The 12,615-nt window shown below is 30.2% G+C and overlaps 1 protein-coding gene across 1 annotated transcript; it reads left to right on the top strand.

Moving 5' to 3' along the window:
• The first annotated feature begins 1,134 nt into the window (after nt 1–1,134).
• On the top strand, nt 1,135–4,797 carry LOC119571126 (glia maturation factor beta-like). Its single transcript, XM_037918577.1, is given in 5 exon segments — nt 1,135–1,240; nt 2,603–2,693; nt 3,971–4,138; nt 4,141–4,155; nt 4,569–4,797. Coding segments are annotated over 5 exon segments (417 nt in total). The 5' UTR covers nt 1,135–1,237; the 3' UTR covers nt 4,709–4,797.
• The last annotated feature ends 7,818 nt before the right edge of the window (nt 4,798–12,615 follow it).

Below are 12,615 nucleotides of genomic sequence, written 5' to 3'. Positions count from 1 at the left end.
GACTAGCAATCCTTTCTACTTATCCGCACTATGCGTATGATTAATTCACGCAATCACTTCTATATCCCACTTGCTTTATTGTCTTATTCGTGGTACATTTATCCGCAGATCCAAAATGCATCTGCCATATCTCTCTCCCACAGAAAAGGACGTTTTTCCCACAGATTTCCCCCACATTGCTCAACACGCTGACGGTTATGGGTATAAGCAGCCAACACGTAAGGTATCATTGGGCATACTGCCAACGCTTCACACCATGCTCTCGCCGGCCAAGAGTTAAGACACATCACAACAGATATTTCTCTAAGGAATATACCTTCTCGAAAAGCTAGATGTTACCCTTTATTGTTCACTTCTTTCATAACATGCTTTGAGAGTAAGAAGCTGTGTTCTTTATTAGTACAGTGACGTCTAAACGTCAATGGCCATACTGGCTGCATATTTCAGCTTTGATGTTGTAATATACAGAGTGACTTGAATTTTGTGACTTGAAGAGACCAATCCACCATCATGCTCGCGGTAAGTAACTATATAGCGACTATGCTGTACTAAATATCCGTATATATAAATTAGTGTAATAAGAGAAATCAGATCGTGTAAAGTAGACTTTGTTTATACTGGAAGGAAAACAGAATACTATAGTGTTAGTTCTACGTTCCTTTCCTATTTTCTATATTTGCTAGAGTTTGCTAACTTTGATTCTATAAATACTAGCTTGACGTTATGACTCATATGCGATACGAAGCGGTTACTTGTAAAAAGTATGTAAACATACTTAATATGTATATTGATGCAATATATGTAAAGTATGAAACTGCATATTTTATGTGTCTTTTTACGCATATGTTTTAAACGTAGCTACTATACACATACATAAGTTTTATGACAGCGTTCTCTATCCTGAAGTGTAAACACGCCCATATCCCCAAAAGAAAATCATACAATCTCTGTCGTACCATGGATTTCCCACTGTTAATATGTATAAAACATAATTGATCTCTTAAAATGTCTGAGATAAATATAATTTATGTATTATTTAAAAGTTAAACATTATATATTATCATAATAAATTGTGTTAAGCATCCTAAAATAAAGAATTTGATAGCGCAACAAAGACCCCAGCGTTTGTGATCCTCATCGTATCGGTGTATAAGCGACGCGAGATAACTTGTGTTCCGGAACTCGATTGAGAGAGAGGCAGCCCTTCCAAGGACGATAAAGCTTCCACTATTACACGATGGTTTGTGTTTATTGTCGAGTACACTTTTTACCGTAATGATGAGCACAATTGTAATTGGTTTAAGGGTTGATGTATTTCAAAGTGTGATTAGATACGTATATTGGTGTGAAATTGCCGTTAGTGGGTGTAATAGTGTAATTGTCAATCTACTTTATCATGAAGAACGTACAGCTGTCAGAACATGTTGAATACGTAGCATTTTTGCATATATTATAAACAAGCTTAATTATTTTTCGGTGCATGTCCATTTAGCTTATCTGTATGTTTCTCAATACTAACATTAATTCAAAGTAATATTATATTTCTTTCTTTCTGTTACTAAAGGAAGTGCTACAAGGTTATATAGCATGTTGAAGAACAAGAAAATATTTTTTTGTTTCACAGACTCATGGCTATATATTTGAGTCAGAGCTTGACTAATTATAATAAGTTATTAACATATTTGATCCAGGCTAACACCTTGTAATGCATTCTGCTTTGAACAATTTTTAGGTTTGACTTCTATATGCAGCTCATATAAGTAGATTGGATTGTTTTGCTTTCACAGTTAGTTCAAAGGGAAAGTGATATGATTATATTAGATTAGATATATGTAATTATTGGACATTTGATATGGTGAGTTAAAATTTTACTATATTAATTTATATAACTTTTTTGCACTTCATATTTGTAGATTTTTTGTATAAAGGAATATATGGATAATGCATATTATATTACATATCATAGAGAGAAATATAAGTAATGATTTTAATTTTAGTAATTTTTCATTTCATGGATGACTTTTAAAATTAGAGTTTCTTTTTGCCATATGTGGATTATCTTGACCTGTTCTGAAACATTTTGTGAAAAAGTAGGATTTATTATCCTATGAATCCCCTATCAAAAGGATATAGGGCATCAGTTTTCCAGAACCTGACAATGATGGACCTTGCTCATCTAGTGACAGAGTTTTTATTCGTAAGAGGCCATCCTAGTTAGAAAAGGGAGTTTGTTAAGCATTTTCAGTTATGTAAATTTCATATGGTTCTTAGAGTTATACAAATATGTTTTATAATTAGATATATTGACGATTTCAGTTTCATGACTGGCTGGGCAGGATTTGTTGTGGGATATTTTATTTTCTTAGCACCATAATAATTGAAATAGACCCCTAGCAGTAATTTTCCTTAGTATTTCATGAATACCAAGAGCTAGTATAACTTCACAGGAATCATATTAGGTAGAACTGTGTAGCCTATTGTTAGTGATGAAGTGGCAGTACAAGAATATGCAGTGGAGCCCATACATCAACAGAATGGCAACCGTGCATGTAAGCTTGCCGTCATTTTCTGACATTCTTGCTTCCTCTTCCTGTTTCCTCAGAGTCTTCCTTTGTGCACCATCAACCCAGAACTCAAGGAGAAGCTTCGCAAGTTCAGGTTCCGCCGTGCTACAAACAATGCTGCTATTTTAAGTAAATAATGGTAGCATGTATTCTGTTCATATATTTTAAGTGTGTTTATTTTTAGTTAAAGGTTTTATAAGTTTATATGTTTGTGTTTCTGTGTGTTTTTGTCATTTGTTAAATATATACATATTTATTTTTTTATGGATTTTTGTTACAATTTTGTTATTATTTCCAGATACATGTAACAAAATCCAAATAATAGATTTCATACTGAGCTTTCTCCTGACCTAGCAATGTTTTATAGTTGTTGCATAGCTTTGTTGAAGAATTATTGTAATCATACAGGAAAAGGTATGACATATTAAAACTTTTTTTTTTTTTTTAGAGACCTTTTTTTAAAAGAATCTAATGATTACACAACAAATAGAAATATTTTTAAAGTGTCAATAAGAAGGCTATAAATTTGGACTTCCATGTTGTCATGGTCATTATGATTATCATTAACGATAGTGTTATTGATGTTATTGTAATTATTTTGTTATCATTCATTTGCCTGTTTTATTTCTGCTATTATTACTGTAATTGTTATTAGTATAATTATTTTTATTGTTATTACTGTTAATACTATTAGTGTTATCATCATGATCATGGTCATTATCACAATTATCATTGTCTTCAACTTCAGTCATTATTGTTGTCTGCACCAGCATCATTACTCTTGCAATAATTGTTTGTTTCATCTTTGTTTTGTTATTGTATAGTTGTTAAAAAATATCTTTATTGTCATCTTATGACTAATCATAACCATAAAATTACGGTTTTGGGCGTGCACACATTTCAAGGTAAAGAGTAAAGGAAACAATAGATTAAAGAATTGCAGACATTTTTCTTGTCTGATATTGCATCACAGATTGATAATAAAATGTTATTTATTCTAAAAAATAAATAACCTAAGTGAAAATCTCCATTGTTTATTGTAGCATGTGAGCCTTCAGTACTCTTTCTAGGTCAGCAAAACTCCACCTTTCTTCTTCTTCTTTTTTTTTTTTTTTTTTTTTTTTTTTTTGGTTTCCTCATTTTGAGTAAAATTTATTTTTTTTCTCTTCTCTTCTTTCTTGAATGTGCATGTATGATATACAAATTAAAGCTATGTAGACTTATGCTTGCTAACAAGTGAAATCTCTGTTTCACCTTGGAAAATGATGCTGTTAATGATAAAAGCTTAAATGGATTTCTAGACTGATATAAAAGATTCAGCTGAAGGCTATCTCAGGTTTTCACTGTAAAGAAGAGAGCCAAAATTTCTGGTAATATGAGAAGACTCACGGCAATTCATTTTCCAGTGAAAGTGGACCAGCAGGCCTCGGAGATCATCTTAGAAGAAGAGCTGGAGGACCTTGAGGACATTGACGAGCTTCGGGACTCCATTCCAGATACCCAGCCACGCTATGTGCTCATTTCATGGCGCATCTCCCACCCCGATGGCCGCATCTCCTACCCTATGGCTTTTATTTTACAACACCAAGAGGTAGAATTTTATGTTGAATTTGGCCCTTTGTCTGCCTGAGGGACTGGGACAATTTTTTTTTTATCTTCTATTTTTTTTTTTTCTTTTTCCATATTAGTTTATGTTATGATATTGTAAAACTGTATTCACTACATATTTTTCAGTGAGAAAAAGAGGTTGCAATAACGAATAGGAACTATCAGTATTTCAGTGCATGTAAGTGGATTAAATTGCTTCAGAGAATAAATTCAACTTACATATGCATGTTTTAGGCACCTTTGATTCAGTAATATTATTGTGTGTTTTTTGTATGTTACCTTTCATATATCAAAGTTTTCTGGTATTCGAGTTATGTTTATATAGTCTGTCCCTTTTTTTTTTTTTTTGTTTTATTTATTTCTGATGTTCTTTTTTACGTTGACTTGCTGTTTCAGATTGCCAGCCACAGCTCCAGATGATGTATGCAGGGAGTTACACACACATGATTAAGGAATGTAACCTAACAAAGGTTTTCCAGGTGCGGGACCTTGAAGAACTGGATGATGATTGGATTCAGAACAACTTAGTACGGTAAAAGATCTCTGTGCAGTCAACTAGCAGCAGGAAAACACAAGCAATGCCTCTCTTGATTCTAAGAATAGTGTGATTTTATTTCCTGTTGTCTCTAATTTTTTTTTTCCCCTATTTTTGTATGATGGGAAAATGATAGTGGCAGACGAGCTACTGTATTAACAAAAATGTTTATGATTTTTGTGACGAAAGATATTTGGTTGAGGGTAGACATAATGATTAATACAGATGGACCATACAAATTATAGAATGAGGCATAACTATAGTTTTATATTATAACACTAGTGTAAATGCACATCATGCACATATGCACAGGTAAACTCACAGACTTATACACAAATATATGTGAGCACACCTGCACTTCTATACCTTTACATTTTTAAATACACCTGCACATGCACACATGCTTCCATGTTGATGCAAACACGTATACAACATAATTTACTTATACATGTTATAACAGTAGATTCTGTTAAAAGAAGCATTCATAAGTTTTGAATAAGGAATGCTAGCTCAAATAGACCTAAAATATAACACAAATTTGCCTGACACTTGTATGGAAAACAGTTACTCAAATTGAAAGAATGTCTGTTATAAGTCAATTTTATCAATCCAGTGGAATATTCTGAGATGTGAGTTTCATACTCTTATTACCATGTTTATTTGTTTATTATTTATGACAGGGAGATATGCTAACAACACATAGCTATCACAAGACTTGAGTACAAATTCTACAAGTCATAAAGGATGTGTATAAAGTTACAATTAACTTACTAACCTTTTTTTTTCTCCATTTCATGTTTGTTTGTTTTGTGTTTGTTTGTGTGCAGGATTGTATAGATGAGTGTGTGTACATCCAAGCATGTATGTGTATTTATTCACAGAGATATATTGGCTTTAAGACATAGTTTAAAATTTCTGTGCATTTCTTGTACTGTTATAAAGAATTTGTTTTCTTTAAACATGAAATTTTTAAAATTAAAATATAAATGAAAGTGCATTAGATTTTGTGTGTGTGTGTGTGTGTGTGTGTGTGTGTGTGTGTGTGTGTGTGTGTGTGTGTGTGTACATGTGTGTGTACATGTGTGTGTGTGTGTGGTGTGTGTGTGTGTGTGTGTGTGTGTGTGTGTGTGTGTGTGTGTGGTGTGTTGTGTGTGTGTGTGTGTGTGTGTGTGTGTACATGTGTGTATATGTGTTTACATGTGTTGTGTTCACAGTGCACTTGAAAATGAATTCTTGGAATTTGTAAAAGGATCAAAGTTTAAAGAATGATAAGCTTTAAAATATATGTACAATTGAATGAGATAACAAAAACTGGAGTATGAGGATGTATAAATTGTTAAAATTGCCCTATTCTGCTGTTTTGGTGTCCTCTTTATAGATTATTGTCATTAAGAAAAAAAAAAACAAAAAACATTTTCACTAGTCAAAATCTATTGTAATCTTGAAATGCACAAAATCAAGGCTAAGAAAATGTTGCTTAAATGACTTCTGTATGAGGAGATGGCAGTTTTATCAGTGACTTGCAGAAAAATTGCAGTTTGTATATGAATGTTTGTGTAAGAGTGTTTTTTTTATTTCCCTTATTTAATTGCATATAGTTAATAGCAAGCACCACAAACAATTTTGTGTGTTATCTTCAACAGACTCTTACCTTATAGCAAAAGCATTTTTCTTCAGACTTATTACCTTATTAATTATTTATATGCTATATGTACACATAATAATTCAAAGCCATAGATTTAAAGTGCCATTGATTGTCATTGTCCTGAAAGAAGTGATTTTTAGTTCATTATTATTATCTATTTTTGCAGAAGGTTTACCTGTTAAGATGCAAAGACATTTCTCCTGATTGTGAATTGACTGTTAAGATATATTCTGTTTTGTATATAAGTAGATAGGCATTCAGTCTATAGAATGGAAAGAGGTATGCAAGTAGTAGATTGATAACACAAGGGAAACCATATATCTGTGTTTCTTGGTGGATATCTTTCATATTGTAACCTAGTTGGTTTAGCTGTTACTTGGTAACTTTAGATACTAGATTATTTTTAGTATTTTCATATTTAGACGTTTTTGGAAATGTAATATGAGAATGATGTAATGTTTTTCTTTTTATAAAATATAAACTATAGTATTTTCAGTGTGCTTTAACAAGTATATAAAATTCGTTTAACAATAAAAGTGGTATTCTATAAAACATTTCAGTAAATACCAAATATTAAAAGTATCTGGGATATTTTTGCATGCTCAAAAAAGGGATTAAAATTTTAAAAGTACCAAGCATTAAGTATCCCTACAAGGTTCCTTATGAAATAAATGATATAGACCATAAAAAAATACAGAACCTCGCTACCTCTTCCCCTTTTTTGATCTAAGATGGGTTTTGCTTAGTTTGGGAAATTTTTAAACCATTTCTTTAGAGTAAATAGGTTACATGTATGCATTGGATGATTTTTTTTTTTTGCATATTTTTTTTCATATCAAGATTCATCATTTTATGCCCAATTCATTCATTTAAAAAATCTGGAAGATATTTTGAGTATGTGTTTTAAAAGATGAGACGTATTAACAAAGGGAAAAAGGCAGACATAAAAAGTTTTAACTTGTTTCACCAGTTTTTTCTAAACATGTTTTTGTTTGCCAAGAAAAAACAACAATTCCTATATTTTTCAACATTTTTCTTTACAGTACTTTGAACCCTAATGGGTTTTGCAGTAGATAAAATACTTCCATTATAAGAATAAATGTAGTTAATGCATGGTAAGGTCAGCCAGTGATATAAATCTTTAATAGAGAAATACTTTAGATTAATTCTCCCTTTTTTCAGAGATTTTTATTTTTCTGATTCCCAGAATCTTCAAGTTTAATTTTTAAAAAATAGTCAAAAGGGTATTAGCTTTTATAAAAGGTGAATGACACTATCTTGTATACAGTTTTCAGTAAAACTGCTATGTATTGAAAGCTGTCGGGAGTAATGTTGCCAAAGAGAAAATATATATGTTATATATGTGTATGTTGTTATATATATATATATATATAATTATATATATATATATTTTATATATATAATATATTTTAATATATAATTATATTTTATATATAAAATAATATTTATATATTTTATATATAAATTTTTATATATTTTATTATTATTTTTATTTTTATATATTAATATCTAATTTTATTTTTTATTATATAAAATATATATTAAAATTATAAAATATATATTTATATAAAAAATATATATTATATATAAAATATTTTTATATTATAAAATTTTATAAAATTATATATTTATATATATAAAATATATATTAATATTATAAAAAAATATAATATATATAAATATAATATATAATATATTAATATATATATTTTATATATAATATATACATATATATATTATATATATAATATATATATATATTATATATATAAAATTATATTTTTTATATTTTATATATATCTTATATATCTTATATATCTTATATATTTATATTTTCATATGTATTATATTATATTATATATATATGATACATACCACACACACACAAAAATATATAATATATATATATATATATATATATAATATATATATATATATATATATATATATACACACATACACATATATATACATATATAGTTTATCTCTTTTGTCAAACATTACATACCGAGAGCTTTCAATTAGATATCAGCTTTACTGCAACTGGTATAAAATGATAGTGTCATTCACCTTTTACTAAGATGCTAATACCTTGTGACTATTTATACAATTTAAAACTTGGAAATATCTGGCAATCAGAAATTAAAGTCCTGAAAATTGGGAGAATTAATCAAATGTATTACTCTATATCAAAGACTTTCATATACACGGCTGACCTTTACCATGCATTAACTACCACTTCTAGTTACTTATAAGTGGAAGTATTTCATCTACTGCAACCTATTATGGGATTCAATGTACTTGTAAAGAAAACGTAGTTGAAGCATATAGAGAATCTGATTGTTTATATCATTGGCAACAAAGCATGTTTAAAACCCAACTTGGGTGAAATCAAGTTAAAGCTTTCTACTGTCTGCCTTTGCTCCCTTTGTTAATACAGTCTCATCTTAAATCACACTACATCAAAATATCTTCCAGATTTTCAACTGAATGATACTTGGGCTATAAACTATGATGAGATCTTGATATGAAAAATAATATGCAAAAGAAAAAAATCAATCCACATGCATACATGTACCTATTTACTCTAAAGAAATGGTTTTTAAAATTCCAAGCTAAAGCAAATCCCATCTTAGATCAAAAGGGGAAGGGGGTATGCGAGGTTACATTATTATTTTATGGTCTATATCATTTACTTTCTATAAGGTAAGCCTCTGTAGGTGATACTTAGATGCTTGGTACTTAAAAGTTTTAATCCCTTTTTTTGAGTTCATGCAAACTATCCACAGATTTTTTAAAAATTTTTGGTATTTACTGAAATGTTATATAGAATACCACTATTTACTTGTCTATCTGAATTAATATATACTTGTTAAAGCATCACTGAATATACTATAGTTTATATTTTATAAAAAGAAAAACATTACATAATTCTCATATACATTTCCAAAACGTCTAAATATGAAAATACTAAAAATAATCTAGTATCTAAAGTTACCAAGTAACAGCTAAACCAACTAGGTTACAATATGAAAGATATCCACCAAGAAACACAGATATATGGTTTCCCTTGTGTTATAAATCTACTTACTTGCAATACCTCTTCCATTCTATTAGACTGAATGCCTATCTACTTATATAAAAAAACAGAATATATCTTAACAGTCAATTCACAATCAGGAGAAATGTCTTTGCATCTTAACAGGTAAACCTTCTGCAAAAATAAAAATTTAATGAACTAAAAATCACTTCTTTCAGGACAATGCAATCAATGGCACTTTAAATCTATGGCTTTAAATTTATTATGTGTACATATAGCATATAAAAATTAATAAGGTAATAAGTCTGAAGAAAAATGCTTTTGCTAAAAGGTAAGAGTCTGTTGAAGATAACACACAAAATTGTTTTTTGGTGCTTGCTATTAACTATATGCAATTAAATAAGGGAAATAAGAAAAACACTCTTACACAAACATTCATATACAAACTGCAATATTTTCTGCAAGTCACTGATAAAACTCCATCTCCTCATACAGAAGCCCATTTAAGGGCAACATTTCTTAGCCTTGATTTTGTGCATTTCAAGATTACAATAGATTTTGACTAGTGAAAATGTTTTTTTGTTTTTTTTTTTCTTAATGACAATAATCTATAAAGGGGAAACCCCAAAAACAGCAGAATAGGGCAATTTTAACAATTTATACATCCTCATACTCCAGTTTTTGTTATCTCATTCATTGTACTATATTTTAAAGCTTATCATCTTTAAACTTTGATCCTTTTACAAATTCCAAGAATTCATTTTCAAGTGCACTGTAAAACCCCAACACATGTAAACACATATACACACATGTACACACACACAGGTAACACACACACACACATGTACACACACACACATGTACACACATGTACACACACACCACACACACACAAAACACACACACCCCACACCACCCACACACACACACACACACACACAAAAACACACACACACAACACACACACACACACACACACACCACACACACACACAAAATCTAATGCACTTTCTTTTATATTTTAATTTTAAAAATTTTCATGTTTAAGAAAAAAAATTCTTTATACAGTAAAAGAAATGCACAGAAATTTTAAACTATGTCTTAAAGCCAATATATCTCTGTGAATAAATACACATACATGCTTGGATGTACACACACTCACTATAAAATCCTGCACACAAACAACAAAAAACAAACAAACATGAAATGGAGAAAAAAAAGGTTAGTAAGTTAATTGTAACTTTATCCCAATCCTTTATGACTTGTAGAATTTGTACTCAAGTCTTGTGATAGCTATGTGTTGTTAAGCATATCTCCCTGTCAAAAATAATAAAAAAAAAACATGGTAATAAGAGTATGAAACTCACATCTCAAATTTTCCACTGGATTGATAAAAATTGACTTATACAGAACATTCTTTAAAATTTTGAGTAACTGTTTTCCATACAAGTGTCGGGCAAATTTGTGTTATATTTTAGGTCTATTTTGAGCCTAGCATTCCTTATTCAAAACTTATGAATGCTTCTTTTAACAGAATCTACTGTTATAACATGTATAAGTAAATTATGTTGTTACTTTTTTGCATCAACATGGAAGCATGTGTGCATGTGCAGGTGTATTTAAAAATGTAAAGGTTATAGAAGTGCAGGTGTGCTCACATATATTTGTGTATAAGTCTGTGAGTTTACCTTTTGCATATGTGCATGATGTGCATTTACACTAGTGTTATAATATAAAACTATAGTTATGCCTCATTCTATAATTTGTATGGCCCCACCCTGTATTAATCTTTATGTCTACCCTCAACCAAAATCTTTCGTCACAAAAAATCATAAACTTTTTGTTAATACAGTAGCTCGTCTGCCACTATCATTTTCCCATCATACAAAAATAGGGGAAAAAAAAAAATTAGAGACAACAGGAAATAAAATCACACTATCTTAGAATCAAGAGAGGCATTGCTTGTGTTTTCCTGCTGCTAGTTGACTGCACAGAGATTTTTTTCCCGTACTAAGTTGTTCTGAATCCAATCATCATCCAGTTCTTAAAGGTCCCGCACCGGGAAAACCTTTGTTAGGTTACATTCCTTAATCATGTGTGTGTAACCCCTGCATACATCATCTGGAGCTGTGGCTGGCAATCTAAAACAGCAAGTCAACGTAAAAAAGAACATCAAAAATAAATAAAACAAAAAAAAAAAAAAGGGACAGACTATAAAAACATAACTCGAATACCAGAAAACTTTGATATATGAAAGGTAACATACAAAAAACACCAATAATATTTACTGAATCAAAGGTGCCAAAAAACTGCATATGTAATTTGAATTTATTCTCTGAAGCAATTTAATCCACTTACATGCACTGAAATACTGATATTTTCCTATTCTTTTATTGCAACCTCTTTTTCTCACTGAAAAATATGTAGTGAATACAGTTTTACAATATCATAACAAAACTAATATGGAAAAAGAAATAAAAAAAAAAATAGAAGATAAAAAAAAATTGTCCCAGTCCCTCAAGGCAGACAAAGGGCCAAATTCAACATAAAATTCTACCTCTTGGTGTTGTAAAAATAAAACCCATAGGGTAGGAGATGGGGCCCATCGGGTGGAGATGCGCCATGAAATGAGCACATAGCGTGGCTGGGTATCTGGAATGGAGTCCCGAAGCTCGTCAATGCCCTAAAGGTCCTCCAGCTCTTCTTCTAAGATGATCTCCGAGGCCTGCTGGTCCCTTTCACTGGAAAATAAATTGCCGTGAGTCTTCTCATATTACCAGAAATTTTGGCTCTCTTCTTTACAGTGAAAACCTGAGATAGCCTTCAGCTGAATCTTTTATATCTCTAGAAATCCATTTAAGCTTTTATCATTAACACATCATTTTCCAAGGTGAAACAGAGATTTCACTTGTTAGCAAGCATAAGTCTACATAGCTTTAATTTTTTATATCATACATGCACTTTAAAAAGAAAGAAGAGAAGAAAAAAAAATAAATTTTACTCAAAATGAGGAAACCAAAAAAAAAAAAAAAAAAAAAAAAAAAAAGAAGAAGAAAGGTGGAGTTTTGCTGACCTAGAAAGAGTACTGAAGGCTCACATGCTACAATAAACAATGGAGATTTCACTTAGGTTATTTATTTTTTAGATAAATAACCATTTTTTATTATCAATCTGTGATGCAATATCAGACAAGAAAAATGTC

The sequence above is a fragment of the Penaeus monodon genome, unplaced genomic scaffold (assembly GCF_015228065.2).
Source record: "Penaeus monodon isolate SGIC_2016 unplaced genomic scaffold, NSTDA_Pmon_1 PmonScaffold_5221, whole genome shotgun sequence".
Lineage (NCBI taxonomy): Eukaryota > Metazoa > Arthropoda > Malacostraca > Decapoda > Penaeidae > Penaeus > Penaeus monodon.
This window is presented reverse-complemented; position numbering and strand designations above follow the sequence as displayed.